This window comes from Gossypium hirsutum, chromosome A12 (assembly GCF_007990345.1).
Source record: "Gossypium hirsutum isolate 1008001.06 chromosome A12, Gossypium_hirsutum_v2.1, whole genome shotgun sequence".
In the NCBI taxonomy this organism is placed as follows: Eukaryota; Viridiplantae; Streptophyta; class Magnoliopsida; order Malvales; family Malvaceae; genus Gossypium; species Gossypium hirsutum.
In genome coordinates, this window is record NC_053435.1 from 100,739,912 (window position 1) to 100,767,888 (window position 27,977).

The window sequence follows — 27,977 nt, forward strand, 5'->3', positions numbered from 1 at the left end:
AATAGATAAGAATACATTCCAACGAATTCCCAAAAAATATAAATTTATATCAAATTTGGTTATTTAGCTTAGGTAAGAATAACCCTAAAAACTTTTCTCTTTTTATCTCCAAGCCATTTGCTTCTTATCTTTTGTTTTGCTCGGCCACAATGTTAATCTCCAGGCTGGCTATCGCCTGCCTTTTTTCTCTCCCATCAACCCTTTATTTCTTTTATTTTTCTTATGCACTACACATGTATTCTCTTTGTTCAGTTTGTAGATCTATTTTATGGGTATCTTTGTTGTCTTCACAAGTTGTGATGAATAGATGACAATGCCTATCGTTCGCTAAAACTCCACCAGCCACTAGTAATTTTTCTTGGAAAGTGGGTGGCTATTCATCAACTTTTTAATCTGTTTATGTTTTAAGAGTATTTCAGAATAATAAATGATTTCACGTGTTGATTTAGACTCGTGTTATCTTAAGTTTTATATGTTTTTTGTTTATTTTTCCATTATCTAATAAGTCTTCAGTTTTAGAAGTTTTTGTCTACTCTTGTAGCACGTGTTTTAGTCTTGTTTATGCATGTAATTTTAGTTTTACATGTTATTTTAGGGATGATTTTGTTGTTGTTATCTCTGTTTGGTGAATGCTCGATTCTTTTGTTGATTTTTGCTCGCCGTTTTGGACCATTAGGGGCTGATTTTTTTACCGTATTAAATACTTACAATCACTCCAGATATGTTGTGCTGGAGTTGTAATGAAGCCAATTGTCAACGTGTCATAATGTTCTATTGATGCTGAGGTTAAAGCCTTTATTGTGTTGATGGAGCTTGTCCTTCACCATCTACGACGAGTGTTTGCTATTTTATTTCTCTGAATTATATCATAATTTTTATCTTGGATTATAATTATATTTATATTTAATTCAATAGTCGGGCAACTTAATTTGTTTTTTAATATGTTAAATAAAAATATTGATATAAATAACAATTTAAAGAAAATATATCTTTAAAGTGTAAATCATATTCGATTTAGTCTTAACTTAATTGGTATGAACATTATTATAAATGTAGGAGGATGTGGATTTGAGTGGGCTAAAATGCATTATCTTTCCATTTACTGGTTGAAGAGGAGCTATGAATAATTTTAAATATTATGTTAAAAAAAGGGACCGAAATCAATAATAAAATTATTTTTAAAAAATCATTTTACTTTTAAGAGATTCTTTTTGAGTGGCTAACGTTACTGAAAATAATTGGTTAAGTAATTTTGATTACTTCTAGAAATCAGTTTCTGACAACAATTAATCGCATTTGTAACCTTTTGTTTTTATATACACAAGGGTATCAACATTTAATATTTTATTAATGCGATAATTTTATTTATTTTTAATATATTAAATAAAAGAGATAAATGTTTAAATTATATATAAATTTTTATATAATTTACAATGTTATACATTAAACTTTAATCTTGATTAAATTTTCTCATTTTATTAACTCCGTTATAATTTTTCATTAAGTCATATTAAAATTGCTGACATTATATTTTATCATATTAAAAAAATTAAATTCTTTCCACTTAGATTAAAAAAATTATTAGGAAAAGAGCTTCTTATTTCCACCAAGAAACCTATTTTTTTAATATAGGTGGAAATAATTCAATTTAATTTGTTTGTTTTCTAATATAATAAAATATCATATTAATAATTTACACATGATTTAACAGAAAAATGTGCCACATAGATAATGGTTAGCGAAATGTTAAAATTGAGCTAAATTTAAAGTTTGATGTCTACAAATACGTCAAATTAAAGTTAATATATAGCATTCCAGTTTTTATCAAAGTTTAGGTATAATTTTAATATTTATTCCTAAATAAAAAAATTATATATTATCATATACTGGGGTGTTAAATGGATAAACCTTATATACCTTAATTGTTCAATATTCAAATAATATTATTATATTTACTTGTGAATTATATATTTATTAATATAAAAAATATTATATTTAGATTAATATTTTATATAAAAAAATTGCTTTGAAATATTTTTATTTAAAAAATAGATGATATATTTAAAATATGATTTTATTAAAAAAATAAATTTAACGGATGATTAAAAAATAGAAAATTAAATATAAAAAATTGAGAAAGTACTCATGTAGTGTATGTATATATGATTAATTTTCTTACTTGTGTAAGAGTTTATCATGTGTGTTATTTAATTTTTAGAAAAAAATTGTAATATCATTTATAAAATTTTCGCATATAATTGTAACGGTAAAAAAAAAATCTATAATCGTATATATATTTTCGTTTCGTTATCATATTTTTTGTGAAATTTTTAAGAGTAAAAAATTGTGTAATATTTACATCTATTAATTAAATAATTAAGTGGTGTATATTAAATTAAATAAATATACAAAATTTGTATTTAAGAGATAAAAAATATATTTGAGGTATAAAAAGTAATTACAAATTGGCAATCTAATAATCTAAATAAAATATGTTTTCTGGGGTTAAATTACTAAATCAGAATTTGAAAGAAGTTTTAATTCTAAAACTAATCTAATCCATAGTTTTATTAATTTAAGAAAGAAATTTAGAATATTAATAAATTTAACATTTAGTAATGAATTTTAGTATTTCTTTTAGGTTTTTGGGTTATTAAGCTATTTTCTATTTAGATCCCTTTTTAGTTTGAGAGTTCATCTTCATCTCTTTGGTTAAGCAACAACTTGAAGGACTAAATAGCATTCCATGTAAACAATGAAGCACGGAATTTTGAATTATAAAATTTTTAAAAAGACAGGCGATTCCGCAGGCTGAAAACCTTGGCCCGAATGGTTTTTACTTTTAGTTTAAAAATATTACTTAAAAAAGTATCTCGATTTAATTTGTTTTCCCTTCTTAAGAAAAAGGTTTCCATTTATTTCTTTATCAATTAGAGCAATCCGGTGACCAAAATCTTCTAACTTTCGTAGGAAAGCTAATGATTTTCCAGATTCCGGTAAAAAAAATCAGATTCTGATAAGCCTTTTTAAATTTAAAAAAAATTGTCAATTCATAACAATTTTCTTTTAATCGTTTTTTTTTCTATTAAATCTGTGGCTAAATTAACTATATGTGCTTTTTTTTATTTGATCAAATAAGCTAATTTTTTTGAAGATTTAAGGAAATAGATTAATTTTAAAGAGAAAATATAAAAAGTGCATTCAGCTGGGCGCGTTTTTTGTATAATTAATAAAAAATTCGTCTAACTGAACACGCTTTTACACTCTATTCACAAAATTGACCTATTTCATTAAATTTAAAAAAAAAGCCTATTTAGGCAAATAACAAAAAAATATATATATTATATAATATTAAAAAAATATATTATATAATATTAAAATTTTAAAATTTGTTTTCTGTTGTAAAAACTATTATGTATATTAGTTTTAAGTTTCAAAAGAATTTTAAAGAACTTTAGAAATAGGTAGCCAACAAAAAATATAATTTTAGAAACCGTTTCAAAAAATTTATTATTATCAAAATTCGTTTCTAAAAACTGAAATCGTAGTAAATGTGATGTTAATTGTACCATTATATATTTTTAAAAATAGTTAAATATAAAATTAGTATGTGAATTTTTCCACTTCTTTCAGATTAATATTTATGATAACATTATTAAATTTAAGACACGTAGCAAAATAATATTGTGACGTGTAATATAAATAATGTCATAATTTAAAAAAATAAAAAAAACATTTTTTTTCTTTTGACTTTCCTCCCCTCAAAATTTGTAGGTTACTTTTCTTTTCTTTTTTGTTTGACAATGACGTCAACAAGTTTTTTCACTGGTCTTTTCCTTCCTCGACCTTAAACTCCTCCTTTTCTATTTTTTTTTTCTATTTGCTTCTTGAAAAAAAAAATTAGATTTTCAATTAATGAGTTCCGCAGAAGAAATTTTCCCTTGTGCTATTGATTTACAGTATTTGATGAAGTTTAGAGAGCCTTAAGATAGACCTTTGGTTCAGTTTCCCAAAATCACCTACTACAATTGCATATTTAAGAAAAGAGTAGTAGATTAAATCAGTCTAGGGGTAAGTGCATGAACCCAAAATTAACCCCATATCGTTCCGGGCTAGGACAGCCACTATAGAAGTATTAGAGTCTCCCTGAAAAGAGGCATCAAAATTAAGTTTAGTAAACCCAAGGGTCGGTGTAATACCCCTACCCATATTCATTGCCGGAATAGGGTACGAGGCATTACCGGAGTTTACAAATTAAATATTTTTTTATTCAATATAGTCCCTTTATAAATATCTAACCTTCCCTACAATATTAAATCGAGACCAATCCACATCAACCAAATCAATTCAACATATTTTTATGATAGATTCATGCATTTATATAAGATAATGTCATCACATATCTATAACCAGGTTTGTTAACCATACTAATGGCTAACTTTACATTCATTTCACGTTAACATTTACTTTGTTAGCTTATACATGCCATTGATTTCCAAAATAAAGTTTCTTTATATACCGAAATCCTGAGGTTGACAGTGTGATGTGTCTCCGACCAAATCCGACCTTCGAGCTCTGAACACTACAAAACAGGGAAAAAGGAAATGGGATAAGCACTTTGTGCTTAGTAAGCTCATGTAACAAGAATTATACTTACCTAATATTTTCAATACAATACAATAAACATCCATATATCCATTCAATGCAGTATTACCCTAATATGCACAAACTCAACATTCAAGTTAGTACAATAATTTCCATGTACCAATAATATATACTATGATTGATGAGCTCGTCAATACCATGATTTCCATTTCCTTGTTATTTTTCCATATTTATTCCGTTGAATTTCTTGGAATTTTCAATGGATTTTCAGAGGTACACTTTTAGTGTACAATTCCGGGTCTGTCAATTCATATTCATGTGCGCACATTTTCATTTCAGAGAGCACACTCCCGCGAACCTCAACCTTGCAGTGGGATTACCAGTCCAAGCTAAATCCCCTGCAATTTAAACTCATAGAGTATTGTCGGGATTACCAGTCCAGGCTAAATCCCCTGCAATGACAATTACTCTAATGAGCTTGGATCTGAACTACCAGTCCAGGCTAAATTCAGACCCTAATTCAGATTACCCGTCCGAGCTAAATCCATTTTACACATATTCTTCGGGAGGGCTATATCAAGATAGGATCACCCGTCCGGGCTAGATCCTTTTTACCGTCAATTCGTTTTCAGAAATCCATCGAATTTTCCTTTCATTCAAACGAGATTTCTTCCCATTTTATCAAATATATCAATGTTTCATTAATTTTCATACAATGAACACTCAAATCATATTCACATCAATAATATACAATCTCAAGCATTTAAGAATATAATTCAAGTTATACGAACTTACCTTGATACTTGTTTGTAAACAGTAAAAATCTACTAATCCTGAACTTTTTCCTTTCCTCGATCTAGCTTCGTATTTGAATGTTCTGGATCTAAATAAATAAATTTAATTATCAATTTAATACATTTCATGTTCATATGCAACATTCTCTATAATTCAACTATTATTTATAATTCATTCAAAGCTGTCTACTTGAGTCATAGTCACTAAATTATTTATAACTTGAGCTACGGAACTCCAAATTAAGATTCGTTAATTTTCCCTGAAACTAGACTTATATATATTTTTACCATAAAATTTTCAGAATTTTTGGTTTATCCAATTAGTACAGTTTATTCATCAAAGTCACCCATATTCTGTTGTCTAATAGTTCTGACCCTTCTTCACTAAAAATAAATTATCTCTTTATACAGAATTCAAATGATGTTCTCGTTTATTTCTATTAAAAATAGACTCATTCAGAATTCTATACATATAAATTTAAGTCCCTAATTATTTTTATTCAATTTTTATAATTTTTCAAACTCAGAACAGGGGAACCCGAATTCATTCTGACCTTGTCTCACAAAATTCATTATATCTCAAAATTTACAAATCCATTGCTTACAATATTTCTTCTATGAGAAACTAGACTCAATAAGATTTAATTCCATATTTTGTTCATCTTCTAATTCGATTCCTAAAATTTTTGGTGATTTTTCAAAGTTAGTCTACTGCTGCTGTCCAAACTGTTTTAGTGCAAGCTGTTTATTACCATTTTTCCCCTAAGCTTTTAATAAATGATAATTTCGTCCCTACTCAATTAGCCTCTCAATTGAGCTGATTTTTCTCAATTAACATTTTATTCTATCACCTTAAACTAGTTTACAACCTTTAGGAATCATAATTTCAGCAATAGACTTTAATTCCAAATATTTTCACAATTAGGTCCTAAAAATCAATTTCCATTGAAATTGCCTAATAAAATCATATCATAAACAAATTAAAGCTTTAATTTCATTCTATTTCATCATAAACGTACAGCACTCAACCATGGTGACTTTCAATTTCATCCATGAAATCAAAAACTAATGAATTTAATAGTAGGACCTAGTTGTAAACGTCTTAGAAACACAAAAACTACAAGAAAAAGGCAAGGATTAACTCACTTGGTGCAAAAAATTATGAAATACCAGCTTAGAGAACCATCCTATGGCGTTTTTAGCTGCTGGAATTGAAGAGAAATGAAGAGAAATCTAGATATTTCCTATTTAGTCCTAGTTTTATTTAGTTAATTTTGTAATATTCCAATTTTACCCTTAATTTATCAATTTTTCTGCTGATTTCATACCCTTGCCGTCCAGCCCAAATAAATTTTGGGTCTAATTGCCTTTTAAATCCTTTCTCATTAGACTCTTAAGCTATTTAATCACTCTAGCAACTTTTACACCTATTACAATTTAGTCCTTTTCATTTAATTGACTACCCAAACATTAAAATTTCCTAACGAAATTTTAATACCACATTAATAACATTTCATAAATATTTATAAAATTATTTTCGACTCGATTTTACGAGATAGAGGTCCCGATACCTTATTTTACCCAATTTCTTCAATAATTTCTTTTTCTAACTAATCACTAAATCGATAAAATTTTCCTATCAATATTTTCATACGATTTTCCTATCATATCAATTTTCAAGTAAAAATATTGAAATAAATTTCTCTTTAAATCGGATCTATGGTTACGAAACCATTGTTCCGATAACCTTGAATTTAGGCCATTACAGTCGGGGTTGGCACAACGTAGTCGCATTAGATATTGGGCTAGCCACTGGAACTTTAGGCAAACTCAACTCAAAAGCATGACCCTGCACAAAACCTACTAGATCTTGCTGGGAAAATTTTAACCCTTCATAAACCACCTTATTACGCGTAGACCAGAAGGCCCAGAACGAGATAACTAACAATTTCCTTGTAGCATTATCAGCTGTGATGAAAGTGTTGACTAACTGATTTTTCCCATTCGAGGTACCTGAGTTGACATCAACCGACAAGTTTAGCGAACGCCACAACTGCTGCAACACACCACAGGACCATAATAAGTAATCAATATCATCCGACACCTCCTTACAAAGAGAGCAAACATTAGCAACCTACACTCTCCGCGTCACTAAATTGCTGAAATAGGGAACATAGTTGTTAAATAACCGCCACATGTGAATCATTAGTTTAGCCGGGACCTATAGTTCCCATAGCGCTCTGTAGAATATCTTGTAGAGGCCATCAGGTTCTGAATTGTAACCATAGAGTTGTCTATTTACTGTAAGTAATACACGATACCCACTTTTCACCGAGTACTCCCCTGAAGCATCGTAACGCTACACCATCACATCCTCGGCTCCAGAAGACTCAAGGGGGATGTTGAAGATACGAGTAGCCTGCTCATCATCAACAATCCGACGAATAATGTCCTTATTCCAGGTACCTGATCGAACATCAATTAATTGATTCACAGTAGTCCAGTTAATATCTATACCTTGAACTGAAATTCTGCTATTACCAGAGCCAGGTAACCAAGGATCGTTCCAGATATTCACAGCATGGCCACTACCAATACGCCAAAGTAAACCATCAGCGATCAATTCCCGAGCACCACATAAGCTTCTCCAGGTAAAAGAGGGGTAAGAACCGATCTTAGCAGCCATAATATCAGAAAACGGATAATAACGGGCTTTAAAAACCTTTGCAAGAAGACAATCAGGCTGCATGAGCAAACGCCAAATTTGTTTAGCTAACAACACTTTATTAAACAAAAAGAGATCCCGAAAGACCATACCACCCTCAGATTTAGGAATGCATAGATCACGCCAACAACTCCAATGAATACCTTTGGCCGATTTACTATGAGACCACTAAAACTTGTTCAAAATAACTTCCAACTTCTGACACAATGTTTTCGGAAGTGCAAAACATTGCATGACATAAACAGGGTTAGCCTGTAAAATCGCCTTAATGAACACCTCCCTACCACCCATCGAGAGATACCGAAGGCTCCAACTCTCAATCCTCTGTCGAAACCGATCCACAAAATTAGCAAAGGCCCATCTCTTATTTCTCCCAACCATCATTGGCAGGCCCAAATATTTCTTCGGGTTTGTAGCCACCCGAACTCCCAAAATGCTAGAAATCGCATCTCTCTCAGATTGACCTACACTCGCACCAAAATAAATAAACGACTTATCGAAATTAACCTGTTGTCCCGAATTCACTTCATATTCCTTGATAATGTTTTGAACTAGACGGGCCCCTTCCACTGTGGCATCTCCAAAGAGGATGCAGTCGTCAGTAAACAGAAGGTGATTAATCGTCAGTTTGTGCCTTCCAATCGGTGCGCCTCACATCAGATTTTTATGTTTAGCCTCATTCAACAACAAAGAGAGGCCTTCAACACATATTAAGAAGAGGTAAGGACTAAGTGGGTCACTTTGTCTTAGCCCTCGTGAAGGAGAGAAACAATCACTAACACCCTCGTTAATACCCACCGTATATGTAACTGAACATACGCACCTCATGACAAGAACAACCCAATCTGAATGGAATCCCAACTTTAACATCATGCCCGCCAGAAAGTCCCATTCAATACGATCATACGCTTTGCTCATATCAAGCGTCAAAGCAAAGTTACCACGTTTACACCGTTTCCTCATCTTAAGTGAATGTAACACCTCATACGCAATTAATGTATTATCCGAAATGTGTCTCCCGGGAATAAAAGCTCATTGAGCTTCATCAATACAGAAACCCAACATACTACTAATCCTAGTAACCAGAACTTTAGAAATGATCTTATAAATCACATTACACAATCCAAACCCAACACCAAAATAAATAAATTTCGGCACATACGAACAAAAGGAAAAAAAAATTACCTTAAGCATTTTTAGTTAGCTTGAGTGTGTAAAATTGATTGTGATTTACTTGAAATACTTTGAGAGTTTGGTAAAAAGTCTGTCCCGTAATTTTTTTAATCCCCTTTTATAAGTTCAGATTTCAGAGTTTGATTGATGTCAAAATTTATCTTTTCCCATTGTTTTTGAGTTAAAATTTAAAACAATCCATATCCATCCCTTTTGTAGATTAATATTTTAAATAAATATTTAATTCAATTTTACGTAAAAGAAAAGTTGTGCGTTTGTTTTATACAAAATTTTATACTCATATTTTAGATCTAGTCAGACTTAGGAAAATATAAAATATATTAATATCATGTTTAGGATCGACTCGAATCTGATTCAGTCCGGCTCATGAGCACCTATAATCAGAAGAAGTGGATTTTCTCTTCCCAAATATTTAAATTAAATTTAAATATTAAAATCAATATTATTGAGAAAATTTGCTTAAATGTCACCCCGGTCTGAATAACACTAAGCTCAGAATATAAAACAAAAGATGGCCAAAAAAAAATAATCTAAATATACATATAAATCCTAGATGGAAAAAAAAAAAGAAAAAAAGCACCAAAACAAAAAGAGCTAAATTGTGAAATAAGCAAAAATGAAAAGCAGAGTTTTGATTTATGGGCTTTAAACAGCAGAAAGGCAGAAATCCCATGAAACCGGGCTTTGACGATCCATAGAACTGGACTCAAAGTTACCAAAATAAGCTCCCATTCCATCCTTTTCCCGCAAAGCTTAGACCAAACGGAGGGGAAAAATAAAGAAATGCTGCGAAATGGAGTGAACAAGCTGACTCTTCAAACCTCATCCGCAGCAATCGGATTCACTTCACTTCTTTCAGCTCCTGATTTCCTCCATTATTCTAGAGGTACCTATTTAACTTTCTTTCTTTTTTTATCTTCCATTTTCGCTCTTTTGCTGTCTATTGATTTGAATGTTAGAGCAGTTCGAGGAACCCCGGTATGTTTAAATACACGAAATGATGAATTTGAATCAATAAAAATTGAATTCCATCCTATAATTCAATGTAAAATGTTACCATTTTTGTAGTATTGTATCTGAAACCCCTTTGGTATGTAATTCCATTTGTTATGCAGCCTCTTTTTGCCACAAGTTGAATTTTTGCCCTTTTTTTTGTTTAGATCATTGTACAGTATATAAGGTTCTTGAAGCCTGCAGGCTTTCCTCAGATTATAAGGCTGCAAGTGCAATCCACACAAGAATCTTTAAACTAGGGTATGGGACTTATCCATCTCTTGTAGCTTCTTTGGTATTGACTTATTTGCAATGTGATCGCCTTCTTCTAGCTCGGAAACTTCTCGATCAAGTTTTCCGTTTGGATTTTAATGTGCTCATTGTAAACTTAGTTATTGAACATCTAATGGGACTTGGAGAATATGGTTTTGCAAAGAAGTGCTTCCATAAAACGCCTGTCCGGGATGTGATCACATGGAACTTAATGATCGGAGGATATGTTAGAAATTCACGCTTTGAAGAGGCTTTAAGCTTCTTCCGTGAGATGCTTGACTCAAATGTGGAGCCGGATAAGTTTACTTTTGCTTCGGTTATGACAGGGTGTGCACGACTTGGAGCTATTAATCATGCTTTATGGGTGCATCGTTTGATGACCGAGAAAGAAATTGAACTCAATCCCATACTTAGTTTGGCATTAATAGACATGTACTCAAAGTGCGGTAGAATTCAAACTGCAAAGGAAGTTTTCAATGGTGCAGACCACAGTGATGTGTCTGTTTGGAATGCAATGATTAATGGGATCGCAGCTCATGGGCTTCCGTTCGATGCAATTGCAGTGTTCTCAAAGATGGAAGTGGAAAATATTTTTCCTGATTCAATAACTTTCATTGGAATCTTAACTGCATGCAGTCACTCTGGTTTAGTTGATGTGGGTCGGAAATATTTTAATTTGATGAGTAGCCACTATTCAATTGAGCCCCAAATGGAGCATTACGAGGTGATGGTTGACCTCTTTGGTCGAGCTGGCCTGCTAGAAGAGGCTTATGCTGTTATTGAAGCAATGCCTGTGGAGCCAGATGTTGTCATTTGGAGGGCACTTTAAGTGCTTGTAGAATTTATCAAAAACCAAAGTTGGGTGAAGTTGCCATTGCGAATATGTCACGTCTTAAGAGTGGTGATTATGTCCTGCTGTCAAATATGTACTGCTCGATGAAGAGATGGGAAAGCGCTGAAGGAGTCAGAGAATTGATGAAGAAAAAGGGTATTCGGAAAATTAGAGGAAGGAGTTGGATTGAGTTAGGAGGAGTCATTCACCGCTTCAAGGCCGGTGATAGATCTCACCCTGAAACAGAGGGACTATACAAAGTGTTAGATGGGTTGATACAACAGACAAAGTTGGAAGGGTTTCTTCCTCAAACGGATTTGGTTTTAATGGATATCTCCGAAGAGGAAAAAGAAGGAAACTTGAATCATCATAGTGAGAAGTTGGCACTGGCCTACGGAATCCTAAAAACAAGTCCTGGAAGAGAAATTATGATATCAAAAAACCTCCGTATCTGTCATGATTGCCACAATTGGATAAAATTGGTTTCAAAATTGTTAATCAGAGTGATTATTGTTAGAGATCGAATTCGTTTTCATCGGTTTGAAGGCGGTTCATGTTCATGTGAAGACTATTGGTAGCGAATTTATTCCTTCTTGTGCCTATAGACAATGTGGAGCAGGTTGTTCAGGATTGAGGGTTCTGCTGGAATGTGGTTTTCCTGGCGTATTCGCTCGGTCTACCTCAATAGGACCGATGATTGGGTGTCTTGCTTAAAATTCATGGAATTAGTCATGTAAACAGGGGACTATTCTCTGTTCATTGCTATTAAAACCGTACCTGATCTTTCACCTTCCACCAATGCCGAAGAAAGAAACAAGTATCTATATGCTGCCAATGGATTGTAACATTGCTTGGAAGAGGATCAAAACTTAGGGTCTGTTTGATTGAAGGAATTGATTTTCCGGAAAATCATTTCCAACTTTTCCAGCGTTTGATTGGCGGAAAACATTTTCCATTTGGAAAATGAACTCCAAAACAAGAGAAAATGGGTTACATTTTAGGGAAAATGTCTTACCCTTTCAATTTCCGTAAGACATTTTCCGTTCTCTCCTCTCTATCGCCTCCTTCATTCATTCCTTCGTTTCCGGTAGAAAATTGCTTCTATTTATCGATTTTCCAGTAACTTGTTTTTTTTAATTATTCAATACTTGTTTTTTTAACACAATTACAAATAATTTATTTGATATTAATTTTTTTCAATTTATAACGATTAATATGTGGCTTAATAATTGAGTATTATTATAAATAAATCATTGCAATATATGTAAAAATAATATAAAATATAAAAATTTATTAATATATATCAATATATGTAAAAATAACTTTTTCGAAAAATATTTTCAGGAAATCTGCCAAACAGCCGAAAACATTTTACACAGATTCAATCAAACACCAGAAAATATTTTCTAGTAAATCATTTTACAGAAAAGTAAAATATTTTCCCGAAATCATTTTACGGAAAATATTTTACTGGCAATCAAACAGACCCTTAGTCGGATATCTGGAATCATGCTTGTCATCATACTTAACAATTCGGAGCTTTATGGGTAATCAGCTCAACTTTCACAAGGTTTTTATCATTATTCATTGATGGTATAGATCAACTATTTCGGGCTAAATGACTTCGACTCTTCATTTTTTCTTACAGTGCTTGTGTCTGATGTTTACCTGAATATAGGGACGAGGATCGATATGGAAAAACTTTACAAAGTCTAACATACTTGTGTTAGATACGTACTCTTATCTGACATTCACACCCGAGAGCCTAATAAACTTCACCAGCAATTATTTGATTAACCCTGCATATTAGCTATTTCAACACTGTGAGAGTATGTTGATATCTTCAGCTAAATTTTCTAATAACCCTCGTTGCTGTAATTTTAAGTTGTTGTATTGTTTACCATTTTACTGGTGTTATAATTTTTTTTTTGTTATTATGCTTTTTGAAAGTTTTATTATTATTATTATTACTTTGATCGTGTAATTTTATGCACGACATTTTGATTTGATTTAGTTTTCACTAATCACTAACAACATTATCAAGCAAATAGATTTTTATTTATTTAAATGTGTACAATTGAATCGCATTTAAAATTTTATGTATATATATGAACTACGATAAAAATTTCATGTGTATAATTATACCAAATTAAAATTCATGTATCAAGTTCCACCTTAGAATAAAGTTCATATACAAATTTGGTATTAATCATGTCACAAACTTACTTATGAAATTATAATTAATATTATTATGATGAGACTTTTATCTTTTCATACTTTTATATTATCTTTAAATAAAAGAATTGAAAATCACAAATTCAAAGATAAAACACGTGCTCAATAGTAATAAAATAAAAATTTATATTTTATATTCTCTATTAAAAAAAAAGGGTAAGTTAATCTCTGTACATTAGATTAAAGAGTATATTTATTCTTTTTATTAAAAATTTCATCCATTTGTATTGTTAAAAACTAACATAGTTGATGAAATAACTAGACAGTGACACATAGCATGCCACATGTACCTCATGCTAACGTACATAAACCAATTTTTAACAGAATAAATGGATAAAATTTTTAACAAAAAATTTAATTTACTTTTTTTTCTAACATGGACTAATTTGTCCATTTTTTAGTAGAATAGACAAAATGCAATCTATTGGCTCACATATCACTAATTCCATTAAATAAATATTAACAGATCAAATCATCGATTTACTAGTTTAATCAATTCGTCAAATTCAATTAAATAAAACATTAAACAATCAAAAAATAAAAAAATATATATTAAAAAAAATTGATTCAACCAATCTAATGGCTTTCTTCGTACAAATATCTTTACTGATTTCGGTCTAATTGGTTGAACTCACTAATTTGGTCCATTTTAAGTTTTTTTTATGATTTTTATAGTTTTTATAATTTTTTATAATTTTGATACTTGTAATAGTTTTTATAATTTTTATGAGTTTTTATAGAATTTTGTTATGTTTTTATAAAAAAATTAAATATATTTTGTTAATTTTATAATTTATTAGATTTTTTGTAATATTTATACTCATTATAAGTTTACATCAATTTTCATATTTTTTAAATATTTAATAAGTTATATATATTTAATAATTTTTATAAAAAATAGATTAAAACAGAAGCTTCACGTGTCACCATCTAATTGATCTGCTAATTTATTTTAACGATCAATGTAGCCAATGATGATAATTGTTAACAGAGGAGTTTAATTGATTAATTTAATTAACATTAGGAGCTTAATTAGATGAAAAATTAATACAAGAACTTAATTAAATGAACTTAATTAAAATTTTAAGGATTTTTTAAAGATATAAACCTTTAATAAACAAAAAAAAAGAAAAAAAAAGAAAAAGAGTATAGATAGATACTAGCTTATTTCACCCTCCAATACGAGTGAAAAATACATTTTATAAAAATATTTATTTTTAAAATTAATGCTAATTTCTTAAAAGATAATGATATACATTTTAAGCAAATATACATTTTCAGTAGTGATTTAAATTGTTTCAGATTAATATATAAAATTTTAGAAGGATAACATTTTCTGTTAAAAGTTGCTTTACTAATATATACAATTTTAATAAATTATTAATTAAATTAATATTTAATTAACTTATAATCCCGACTTAATTAAATGTTTAATTATAACCATCTTAATATAGGAGAAAGTATTCAAATCTTCCTCACATTTAGTAATATTGTTTCAAAAATATTTATCCCTGCATTAAATGAATATAATTTTTTTTAACTTTTTTGATTAATTATTATTCTAGTTATTTTTTTCTCTTCAAATTTTATATTCAATCATTTTCTGTTAAAGATAATAAAAATCTAATTATTTAAAAAGTATATTAATTTTTATAAATTATAAATTATATTATATTTTAATATAATCATATGCTAAACATAATATATTTTACAATAAAATATATATAACACATATATAGTGAGATATAAACTAAAATAAATATGAAATAATAACCAAATTACATGGATTCATATTAGAATCCAAGATTTTAAAATTGTCAAAACTTTAATTTTACCACTAAGCTAATCGCTCATTAGTTTTAAAGTTTTTTATTTAAAAAAAAAACTGTTATAAATGATGATTATATTTAGTGTTTACCTTCTATTTTTTAAATAAAAAGAATTTTTATTTAAATACATGTTATATTTAAAATTTAATTATTCATATTAACTTTGAGATGACTTTATTTTTTTATACTTTTTCGTTGCATTTTAATTGATTTTTTTCATTAAAAGATTTTAAATAATGATAAGTAATTAATTTTACATAAAAAGAATTTAATGGATTCATTTGAAGGTTAATGTATAACTAAATTAAATATAAATTTAAAATACTTAAATTTATATAATACTTTTATAAAAAATTAAATATATTTAATTTTATAATAATTCAACATGTGATTAATTAGAAAAGAGAAAAAAGAATAAAGTAAATATAAAATACATAAATAAATGATAATTTTTTATTTAAAAATTTTCTTAATTGGAATTTTTTAAAATTTATAATCGAATGTTTTTTCGTACATATAATTTTTTTTTTAACTCGAGGAAACAAATGAATAAATATATTTTGACATGTAAATGGGTTCTCCTAATTATTACAAAAACAATTATACTAACTAAATTAAGATTAAAAGAATAAAAATATGGTATGATTATATATTATATGCATGGTCAAAGTAGAATCGTTTGGTGTCGGCACCACATCATTGTAATTGTTTTAAACATTGAAAAATTAATTAAATAATTAAGAAAAAGGTATTTTATATATATATATATATTATAATATCGGATGGCAGTTCGAAGGTTGATGGCAATGGTTGGGTTCTGGTAAATATGAGATGGACCTCTCATCAACCCATATAATATATAAAAACATAAAATTAAACTCAAAAAAGGGTATTGAAGCAAAATTTTCTTGTCCTTCTCTATCATAATCTTTTGGCCTTTCTTTGTCAAAATAAAGAAAACCCATTTCTTTCATACCCTTAAAAATCTGGAAATTCGTAAGAAATCTCCTTTCTCTCTTAACTACTTCTTCTTGTGACATCACAACTGCTTTTGCTTTGTTCTCTTTTTTTTTCCCTTTATTTTCTCTTTGGGAGGGGGGCTGTAGTTTGTAGCTGAATCTTGGGCTTGGTCCTTTGAGCTGTGATCCTTTGCTTAGATTTGACAAATATATATATTTTTTTTAATTTTGGAAGAGTAAGACTCGGAAGAGGAAATGGAGATTTGGGGATGGGTTTTTATTGGAATTCTTTTTCTTGCCGATTTTGTTGTCAAATTGAGCCTTTCAAGCTGGGTCGTAGTCAACCTACTGAGAGAATTTCAGGTAAGATTTACCCTTTTTTTTACCATATTTATGTCAGTGTATTTAGCGAGTTTCAGGAATTGATTTTTATAATATTTTTGGGGTTTTCTTTACTTTTTATGAACTATAATTCCGATCTACTTAAGTTAAATCTTACTAGAGATTTGCTTCGTTGTTTATGACTTTAAATTGATTCGTCTGGTTTTTTCCCTTTTTTCTCTCTCTCAATTTCAATGTTTTGTATTCAATAATTACTCACCAAAAAGTGCCGATTTTGGCGTAAAAATATAAATGGGGTCAAGCTTTATGTATTTCCTAAGGTTGAGAAATTAGTTAATCCCAATGGTAAACAAAGGATAGAATAGAACTGAACTGCCTATTCGTACGTTAGATAAAAAAAGTGGGTATTGACGAACTTTTGATAGGATATCAATATTTGTAATGCTAATTGTATGATGTATTGGAATTTCATAGCATACCTTTGCCATTTTATTGATCTTAGTCCGAGTCAATTTAGTTTCAAGTTGAATAAGAATAGTACAATAAGTAGAAGAAGAAAACCGGGATAGTCTGATATTCGATGCTTTATGACCTTAGGTTCAAGATTTTAGTTCATGTGCTTATGTGATGATTGCTGCTAAAAAAATAATCTGAAATTTGATGATCAACATTCTATGTCGAGGATTTCTTAGGGCTGTTTTAGGATTAAGGGATTCTTTCTAAGAAAACTGATCTAGGCGATATGGGCTATATCAACATCGTGTGAAGTTTGGAGATTCAACTACCCGCTTTACAAAAGTGGGCATGTGGCATTATCTACTTAATGTAGGAACATTGTTTTTTCCCCCTCTACAAGGATGTCCAAACTTCTTATTTTCCTTATTTCATTAATCGGATATAGAGTGACAGGGAAGACAGAGTTTGGACTTAAAGAGACTGAGGAGCAGGGAAAGTTTCCTCATTGGTCAATTGAATTGATTTTGAGCACCTTTTCCACAATGACATTCTTTACTATTAACCATCAACTCTATTGCAATCAAGCTTGAAGTGTGGAATTACAAATTCGATGGGGTTTTTATGTTTGCAGGCAGTGCTGGTGATGTCTTGGAAGATAATCCAGTTGGAAGGTTGAAAGTCTTTGTTTATGAACTTCCTAGCAAATACAACAAGAAGATATTGCAGAAGGACCCAAGATGCCTCAACCACATGTTTGCTGCTGAGATCTACATGCATAGGTTTCTTTTATCAAGTCCTGTCCGAACCCTCAACCCTGAGGAGGCTGATTGGTTTTACACTCCTGTATACACTACATGTGACCTTACACCAAATGGCCTTCCTTTGCCATTTAAGTCGCCACGAATGATGAGAAGTGCAATTCAGCTTATTTCTTCGAATTGGCCTTATTGGAACAGGACAGAAGGAGCTGATCACTTCTTTCTAGTGCCACATGACTTTGGAGCATGCTTCCATTATCAAGTATTACCCTGCCCTCCATTATTCCCAATTTCTTGCACTGTCTTGTATGAAAATTGGCACATATTTCAACTGATTGGCTTGATTATTGATTTCCTACGGTGCCCCACTGGATTTTAGTCTTTAGCAATTGTCTGAATGTTGTTTGGTTCTTGTTTCCTGGACAATGATTACCCCCCTATCTTTTATTTGGAATAGACCATTACCTATGCGTGTATGTTGTTGCAGGAGGAGAAAGCTATTGAAAGGGGGATTCTTCCCTTACTCCAACGAGCCACATTGGTCCAAACTTTTGGACAACGGAATCATGTTTGCCTGAAAGAGGGCTCAATTACAATTCCACCATATGCTCCTCCCCAGAAAATGCAAACACACCTGATTCCTGACAAAACTCCTAGGTCCATTTTTGTTTACTTCCGTGGACTGTTTTATGATGTTGGAAATGACCCTGAAGGGGGTTACTATGCAAGGTATGTCTCACTAAGCTGACTTGTTAGTAGACTTGTGTTTGAACAATAAAAGGTCCCTTTTTTTTTATGACATGTTATGCTGTGGAAATTATGATAATGGAATTGAGGCCGGCTTTTGAATTGCTAGAAAAGGTTAGAGAACCATGATTAAATTGCCACATTCCAAACCAAAAATGATTGAATGATTTTCTTTTTAAATGCAATGTAAGTTATTTATGGATGCTTGTCCTTAAGATAATTGTGATTCTAGCCACTTGAGTTCAATTCTGCAGGGGGGCTAGAGCAGCAGTATGGGAGAACTTCAAGGACAACCCACTTTTTGACATTTCAACCGAGCACCCAACTACCTACTATGAGGACATGCAACGAGCTGTATTTTGTTTGTGTCCACTTGGATGGGCACCTTGGAGCCCTAGATTGGTTGAAGCAGTGATATTCGGATGCATTCCTGTTATTATAGCAGATGACATTGTTCTACCTTTTGCGGATGCAATTCCATGGGAAGAAATTGGAGTTTTTGTTGATGAGAAAGATGTGCCGAACTTGGACACGATACTCACATCAATCCCACCAGAAGTAATACTAAGAAAGCAGAGATTGCTTGCTAACCCTTCAATGAAGCAGGCAATGTTATTCCCTCAACCTGCTCAACCCGGAGATGCTTTCCATCAAGTTTTGAATGGGCTTGCGCGTAAGTTGCCGCATGACAAGAGCGTGTACTTGAAGCCAGGTGAAAGGGTATTGAATTGGACAGCTGGCCCTTTTGGTGATCTGAAACCTTGGTAGCTGTTGTAACATCAAATTCCTAAAACCTTCCAGCACTCTGCTGATTTGACCTACCTCTGAACGTTATCGGGGTTTATCCGTATAAGTGATCCAGAGATACAAAAAATGTAGAACATAATTCTTCCAAAATGGTCTTTGTTTTGCAGCTTTAGCAATGCGATTGTTCCTTGTATGTTATCTCAGAATTGATTCATTCAAAGAAACTACATCATAATAGGTTGATAATGATCTTTGTGGTGTTAAAACTTTCAAAGGTGTTTCCTATGACGGGACCCTCATTCCCTGCATTCATCTTTTCTAAATGGTTATTGGATTTGATCCCAACCAAATCCCTCCTCCCTAATTCATTTATTTACCACCATTCATGAAGTGGTTGAATAAAATGTTTATTCAATTTTTTATATACTAACTTTATAATTTCATTTTTAAGAAAATCTTTGAAATAATTAAAATTTTTTAATTATTAAACTCTTTTGATATTATTATATTAATAATAAAATAGATATTTTTATAAAAAGGCCGATGATATCTGTAATTTCAAAAGTAAATTGTAGAGGGTTAAATAAGTGAAGTCCAAATGTAGGAAGAAAAAGTGGGTAGGGAAGAGCTTGTGTGGGGAGCATGACAGCCACGCTTCCACGTATTTTACCAAACTACACACCACTTCATCACCCTCTTATCTTCTCCACTCTTCTCTTCCAATTTTCTCACAAAGCAGAGTAGCAGCAGCAAAACAACCCAAATGGCCCTCCAAGCGCCCACTATCTCCATAAAACCATCTAATTCTCCACTTGCTCCTACACCCAATGCTGGCCTGCGGCCACCCTCCGATCGTTTTGCTTTGAAATCATCCTTCTTTTCTCCATCGCTCCATCTCTTGCTTCCCTCTCCCCACCAGCGCCTTCCAACTAATACTGCCTCACCTGCACCAAAGTTTTCCATGCGTGTGGCCTCCAAGCAAGCTTATATTTGCCGTGATTGCGGGTACACAACTCACTGTTTCGATCTTCTTTGTTGTTGATTTACACTGTTTCTAAGTTGAAATTCAAGGGTTCTTGAATTTATCCTTTGGACGATTGTTGCAGGTATATATATAATGAGAGGACTCCCTTTGAGAAAGTTTCTGATAGTTACTTTTGTCCTGGTAAACCATTTTTTTCACTCTTGTAAAATGAATGTGATTTCTTGATTCTTGTTCTGTTAAGATTCCACTTCAGTTGAAACCATTGTTGGAATTTCTTGAAACTTCAATTGCTTAAAGCAAAATGAGTTCAGAACAAATAATTTATACCATCGTATTTGAATGGGAATTTGCAGTTTGTGGTGCTCCAAAGAGGAGATTCAAGCCATATCAGCCAGCTGTGACAAAAAATGCTAATGATACAGATGTTAGAAAGGCTCGAAAAGAACAAATAAAAAGAGATGAAGCTGTTGGGTAACCCCCCCAAACTCCCTTAAAACACTTTCTTAACCCTTCACCTTTACTTGTTAAATTGCTTTGTTGATCAGCTAACGTTTGGGTTTTGATTTCATGTTTGAAATTAATGCAGGAAAGCATTGCCTATTGCAATTGTGGTTGGAATTGCAGTACTTGCTGGTTTATACTTTTACCTCAACAGTACCATCAGCGGATGAACGAAATGGAGGAAAATGCCGTACATGCTCCAGAATTTGAAGGATTATTGCTGTGATTTTGTGTATTTCTGTAGAATTTTAATTCGATTCACTTATTTTACCTTATTGAATCGCATGTGATGAAACATGAAATTGCAATATTGACATTGTTTTTGAATGAAAACACGATACGTGTACTAGAAGCACTGCAATGGATATATGCGAAGTCTTCTCAACTCTTGATGAACCTATATGATTCAGCAATTTTTAAAATAGAATTACCCGTAATGCTAGGGCATTTAGAACATGTTGCTTTGACTGTACTCATGTTTTAAAAAACTCCAAATGCATTGGGAAAACTAAGAAAAATAAATATGACCATGCCAGATATTATGATCCTGCAATCCATTTCTTCTTTGTATAATTAATAGTTTTTTTGAGCAAAAGTGTCAAAACCCAGATAAAAATGTAAAAAAGAAAAACCCCACAAACTTTATTCAAATCATCAAAGCAAAAACACACTGTTTTATTAACAATAATCATATAGTCATAGAGGCACCGGAAGAAATCTGTCTCATCAGCTTCCCATGGAGATGATCACTCCATCCCAAAGATTCAATCAAAGCTTGATTCCTCTTCCCATCAGCTTCCTTGAAACAATAAACAGGCGCCTGCCATTTATAATCCTCAATAACAGCTCCCACTTCATATGTCATTACTGTTGTTCCAATAGGGTCGGAAGCGTGTAAATTATTGTACTAAAAAATCACACAAAGTTCAATTCCCAGGAAAGAGAGGTGGATCACATGGATCTCTTAAATACCAAGTCTTTCCTTAGACAGAATATCCCTTCTATAGTAACTTAATAGCACAATTAAATACTACTATTATACCCTCAAATATTGAAAGAAAAATAGGACAAGAAAGAACACAAGAGTTTTAACGAGGTTCGGTAAATTATACCTACGTCCTCGGGCACTAACACCAGATGATAACTTTACTATCTTCAAAGTATTACAAACAAATAGAATTCCTTAAGAATTCTCAAATGGGAGAAAGAGAAAACTAAGAGAGAAAACTAAGAGAGAAAGATTGGTTGGGATGAATTGAAATGAGAAATGAGAAGGCCTATTTATAGTTAAGGTTTAAGGACCAAACAATAAATAGCCCATTATCTCAAGGACCAAAAAAAAATTATCCCATGCCACTTTTTCAAAGTCAACTTTAGGGTGCTAAACTTGCACAACTTTGTATTGTTTGCCATTAATGTTGTCTCCCATTAATGTTAACAATCTCCACCTTGAAGATTTGATTAGGATAATCACATCTTCACACACTTCCTTCAACTCCCCAAATTCGATAAAGCTATCTTTTGTAGTGCCTACAAATGCACTCTCGAGCGCCATACACCTGAAAGTGCTCAAATTCTCAGGATGTTAATCAAGTTCAAACAATGATTAAACTTGATTGTTGTTACCACCTTGGTCATCATATCTGCGGGATTATCTGCTGTTGGAATCTTCTGAAGTAGAATTTTTTCTTTTTTCAAAGACTTCCCGCACAAAGTGATATCTTACGTCGATATGTTTGGTTCTTGAATGATAGACTTGATTTTTCGCTAAATGAATAGCGCTTTGACTGTCACAATATAAACTTATGTGACTTTGAACAACTCCTAAGTCTTTCAACAATCCATTAAGCCAAATAGCCTCCTTAACAGCTTCTGTAACTGCCATATATTCTGCCTCTGTAGTAGACACAGCTACTGTAGACTGTAAGGTAGACTTCCAACTCACTAGGGCTTTCGCAAGAGTAAACAGATACCCCGTAGTTGAACGACGTTTATCTAAATCACCAGCAAAGTCGGAATCAACATATCCAACTACAAACTGACCAAGTGCTTCATCCTGTTCAAAATTAAACCAACATCTACGGTTTTTCGAAGATACCGTAGAATCCATTTCACAGCTTGCCAATGTCCTTTTCTAGGATCATGCATATACCTGCTCACAACTCTAACAACTTGTGAAATGTCAGGCCGCGTACACACCATCGCATACATCAAACTCCCAACTGCATTAGCATATGGGACTTTTGCCATATATTCTCTTTCTTCTTCAGTTTTCGGAGATAATTGAGCACTAAGTTTCAAATGAGAAGCAAGTGGGGTACTTACATGTTTTGTGTTTTCATTTACACCAAAACATTGTAATACCTTTTTCAGATATTGCTTCTGATTTAAACAGAGCTTGCCTCTCGGTCTATCTCTACTTATCTCCATGCCGAGAATCTTCTTGGCCTCACCTAGATCTTTCATCTCGAACTCTTGATTCAACTGAGCCTTCAGCTTATCTATCTCATTTTGGCTCTTCGAAGCGATTAACATATCATCAACATACAAGAGTAGATAAATGAAAGATCCGTCATGCAGCTTCTGCAAATATACACAATTGTCATATTTGCTTCTTGTGTACTTCTGCCTTCTCATAAAGCTATCAAATCGCTTGTACCACTGCCTCGGGGATTGCTTCAATCTATATAGCGATTTGTTAAGCTTACAAACCCAATTTCTACCACCAGCATCTGTGTATCCTTCTGGCTGAGTCATATAGATCTCCTCTTCTAACTCACCATACAAGAAAGCCGTCTTAACATCAAGTTGAGCTAGTTCCAAATTCAACTGTGCTACCAAGGCCAACAAAATTCTAATGGAAGAATGCTTCACAACAGGGGAAAATACATCATTGTAGTCAATTCCCTCCTTCTGAGCGCAGCCTTTAGCTACCAATCTTGCCTTGTAGCGAATATCCTTCTTGCTAGGAGATCTATCTTTCTTTGCGAATACCCACTTGCATCCGATTGCCCTTTTACCTTTCGGTAATTGCGCCAATTCCCAAGTATTGTTCTTCAGGAGAGACTGCATTTTTTCATCCATGGCGCTTTTCCATTTATCACTTTCTAAGCTTTGCATTGCTTCTTGATAAGTGATAGGAATATCATCAACAACGGGAAGGGCGTAGGCCACCATATCAGTAAATCGAGCAGGTTTACGAATTTCTCTCCGTGGCCTCGCAACTGCAACTGGTTCTGGTGTACTTAGTGGTTCTTGGGTCAGAACCTCTTCAACCTCTAATTCCTCCATTGTGGCTGGAGAATTAGACTTATTAACTGGGCAAATCCCCATCTGCTCAAACTCCACCTGTTTTGGAGTACACTCCACCTGCTGTGGAGTATTGCTCGTCTGAATATCTTTATCTGCTACCTTTTTCAATGTGGTAGATTCATCAAAGGTAACATCTCTGCTACAGATCATTTTCTTTGTGCTTAAGCACCAAAGACGAAATCCTTTCACTCCAGAAGTGATTCCCATAAAGAGAGCTTTCTTTGCCCTTGGATCTAACTTTGACTCCTTCACATGGTAATATGCAGTGGTTCCAAACACATGTAAGGAATCATAATCTGTAGCCGGTTTTCCAGACCATACCTCCATAGGAGTTTTTCTTTCTAATGCAGATGATGGCAAACGATTAACAAGATGGCCAGCGTATGTCACAGCCTCAGCCCAAAATTGCTTGCCCAACCCAGCATTGGACAACATACATCGAACTTTCTCCAGCAATGTTCGATTCATACGCTCTGCCAATCCATTCTGCTGTGGTGTATCCCTAACTGTGAAGTGTCGAACAATACCATACTCTTGGCACACATCGAAGAACGGATCACTTTTATATTCCCCTCCATTGTCCGTCCTAAGCCGCTTGATTTTCTTGCCAGTCTGGTTTTCGATCATAGTTTTCCATTTAAGAAAAACTCTAAGCACTTCATCCTTAGTTCTCATGGTATACACCCAAACTCTTCTGGAAAAGTCATCAACAAAAGTAACAAAGTAGTGTTTTCCTCCCAATGAAGGTGTCTTGGAAGGCCCCCACACATCTGAGTGAACATATTCCAAAATACCTTTTGTATTATGGATAGCAGTACCGAATTTCACTCTCTTTTGCTTTCCCAGAACACAATGCTCGCAAAATTTTAATTTGCAAGCCTTTGTACCTTTCAACAATCCTTGCTTTGCAAGAATTTGCAAGGATTTTTCGCTGGCATGTCCCAACTTCATATGCCACAACTGTATTGAGTCCAATTCTTTGTTGCCGGAAGCTGCAGCGACTGCTCCAATAACTGTACTACCTTGGTAGTAATACAAGTTATTTTTCCTGATGCCCTTCAATATCACAAGTGCGCCAGATGTCACTTTCAAAATCCCATCTCTCATAGTAACAATTGAACCATTGGATTCCAAGGCTCCCAATGAGATGAGATTTTTCTTCAAACTGGGCACGTACCGAACATCAGTCAGAACTCTGGTTGATCCATCTTGATTCTTTAATTGGATTGAACCTATCCCAACAGTTTTACAGGCATTGTCATTGCCCATATAAACAACTCCTCCATTTAGTTCTACTAAATCAGAGAACCACTCTCGGTTAGGGGACATATGATAGGTACAACCCGAATCCAATATCCACTCATCTGAATGGAACGACGATGATGATGCAACCAGTGATAGTTCAGAGTCACTAGTATCATGTTTTGCAACACAAGCATCTACAGCAGCTTTTCCCTTATTCTTCAGCTTTGGACAATTTTTCTTCCAATGGCCTTTCTCATGACAAAAAGCACATTCATCTTTCCCGAGTCTGGACTTTGACTTTGATCTCCCCTTTTGAGTTTTCTTCCGAGTGTATGAACGACCTCGGACTACTAAAGCTTCTGTATCTCTGATTGAGTTTTTCTGTTTGTCCTTCTTTCTCTGTTCATAACTGTATAAGGCCGCACAGACTTCGCTCAGAGATATATCACTCCTGCCATGAAGTAGAGTAGTTTCTAGGAACTCAAACTCCTCAGGAAGTGACCCCAACAGCATCAAAGCCAAATCTTCATCTTTGAATGTCTCATCCATATTCAGCAAATCAGTGACTAACTGATTAAATTTGGTGATGTGATCATTCATTGTGGTACTTGGGACGTATGTGAAGCGAAACAGTCTTTTCTTCAAGTGGAGCTTATTTTGACTGTTTTTCTTCAAAAATTTTTCTTCAAGTGCCACCCACAACTTATTTGCAGAAGTCTCCTTTGAAAAAGCATACCTCTGCTCTCGAGAAAGGCATGATCGAATTGTGCCACATGCCAACCGATTGATCGCCTTCCAATCTTTCTCCTGTACATCATCTGGTTTCTCTTCATCAATGGCAATGTCTAGACCCTGCTGAAAAAGGGCATCTAGAACCTCACTTTGCCACATACCAAAATGGCCCGTGCCATCAAAGATCTCCACGGCCAATCTTGCATTTGCAATTATCGGTCTTGTCCATATGGACGATGTTGAAGCTCCTACACCGACCGTTTTCTCCATAATCTTTCAATATACCTAAGGAAATCTTTTCTGATGTGGAAGATCAGTTTAAACTGCAACCACAGAGCATACTACGATTAACCTTCGGCTCTGATACCACTTGTTGTTCCAATAGGGTCGGAAGCGTGTAAATTATTGTACTAAAAAATCACACAAAGTTCAATTCCTAGGAAAGAGAGGTGGATCACATGGATCTCTTAAATACCAAGTCTTTCCTTAGACAGAATATCCCTTCTATAGTAATTTAATAGCACAATTAAATACTACTATTATACCCTCAAATATTGAAAGAAAAATAGGACAAGAAAGAACACAAGAGTTTTAACGAGGTTCGGTAAATTATACCTACGTCCTCGGGCACTAACACCAGATGATAACTTTACTATCTTCAAAGTATTACAAACAAATAGAATTCCTTAAGAATTCTCAAATGGGAGAAGAGAGAAAACTAAGAGAGAAAGATTGGTTGGGATGAATTGAAATGAGAAATGAGAAGGCCTATTTATAGTTGAGGTTTAAGGACCAAACAATAAATAGCCCATTATCTCAAGGACCAAAAAAAAATTATCCCATGCCACTTTTTCAAAGTCAACTTTAGGGTGCTAAACTTGCACCACTTTGTATTGTTTGCCATTAATGTTGTCTCCCATTAATGTTAACAATTACATGAGCAGTGTACCCTACAAACACTCCCAAAAATCAACATCAAGAAATCAATGAACCCTTGCCTTCAAAATAACAATGCTGGGGCAAAAGCAAGTTAAAGAAAAATGGGAACTGATACCAGTGTAGAAAGCCCAGAAAACAGGTCTCTTAGTGACGGCATCTTCATAGTACCAAATGAAGTCGACTTTCTCCCAAACATTGCAAAGGAACCCATCTTTTTGTTGTTGGCCCAAGTAATTAGCTCCATCAAGCCAATTAGGACGGAGAATACCGACATCAAAGTGCAAGACTCTGCATTCTTTATTGGAATCCAGAGTGTAGATAAACGAAGTGCCATTGTCCCATTCAAGGTCGTAAAGGAGCTTACCGAGCTGGTTCTGAATAATGTTGAAATTACGGCCATTAGGCCAGTCGTACCAGAGATCAACTTTCTGGAGAGTGCCACTGTTGTTCATGAAGAGAACGGAGTGGAATTGAAGAGGCCATGTTGATGGTGTTGGGTCATTGGGTTTCGATGCTAACAGTGAGAAATGGAATGAAATGAATACAAGGAGGATGAAAATGGGTTTAACTGTAGAAGCCATTCAAAAGCTAAGCTGATGAAGGAAAAAAGAACACAAACAGATAATCGAGAAAAAAAAAGTGGATTGGAAATTTGAGGTTGTCTAAACCTCAAAAATTGACGTGGAAATTGTAAAAAGTGATGGAATAACTTTTTCAACCCTCAATTTTTTTCAGTTTTATCAATTTGACCCTTACAGTATAGAAATACATAAG

At 33.0% G+C, this 27,977-nt stretch overlaps 3 protein-coding genes and 1 pseudogene across 3 annotated transcripts; 3 read left to right on the plus strand and 1 right to left on the minus strand.

Moving 5' to 3' along the window:
* The first annotated feature begins 10,045 nt into the window (after positions 1 to 10,045).
* Positions 10,046 to 12,561, plus strand: LOC107946891 (pentatricopeptide repeat-containing protein At5g50990-like; annotated as a pseudogene).
* A 3,724-nt stretch (positions 12,562 to 16,285) lies between these two features.
* LOC107946892 (probable beta-1,4-xylosyltransferase IRX10L) lies at positions 16,286 to 19,738 on the plus strand. The gene is given in 5 exon segments (XM_016881384.2): positions 16,286 to 16,748; positions 16,751 to 16,802; positions 17,869 to 18,257; positions 18,483 to 18,724; positions 18,997 to 19,738. Coding segments are annotated over 5 exon segments (1,251 nt in total). The 5' UTR covers positions 16,286 to 16,694; the 3' UTR covers positions 19,511 to 19,738.
* A 316-nt stretch (positions 19,739 to 20,054) lies between these two features.
* On the plus strand, positions 20,055 to 21,342 carry LOC107946893 (uncharacterized). The gene is made up of 4 exons (XM_016881385.2): positions 20,055 to 20,494; positions 20,596 to 20,654; positions 20,828 to 20,945; positions 21,061 to 21,342. The coding sequence occupies exons 1-4, from the start codon at positions 20,253 to 20,255 to the stop codon at positions 21,143 to 21,145; spliced, it is 504 nt and encodes a 167-aa protein (XP_016736874.1). The 5' UTR covers positions 20,055 to 20,252; the 3' UTR covers positions 21,146 to 21,342.
* A 5,905-nt stretch (positions 21,343 to 27,247) lies between these two features.
* Positions 27,248 to 27,831, minus strand: LOC107944396 (uncharacterized protein At4g14100). Its single transcript, XM_016878232.2, has one exon. It carries the CDS (start codon positions 27,782 to 27,784, stop codon positions 27,248 to 27,250), a length of 537 nt encoding a protein of 178 aa, XP_016733721.1. The 5' UTR covers positions 27,785 to 27,831.
* Positions 27,832 to 27,977: the final 146 nt, after the last annotated feature.

Bases quoted from the DNA above. Each gene is read 5' to 3' on its own strand.
- LOC107946893 (XM_016881385.2), top strand. From the start codon at position 20,253: ATGGCCCTCCAAGCGCCCACTATCTCCATAAAACCATCTAATTCTCCA. The intron at 20,495-20,595 runs GTACACAACTCA...CGATTGTTGCAG, and splicing joins TATATTTGCCGTGATTGCGG to GTATATATATAATGAGAGGA. The intron at 20,655-20,827 runs GTAAACCATTTT...GGGAATTTGCAG, and splicing joins TGATAGTTACTTTTGTCCTG to TTTGTGGTGCTCCAAAGAGG.
- LOC107944396 (XM_016878232.2), bottom strand. From the start codon at position 27,784: ATGGCTTCTACAGTTAAACCCATTTTCATCCTCCTTGTATTCATTTCA.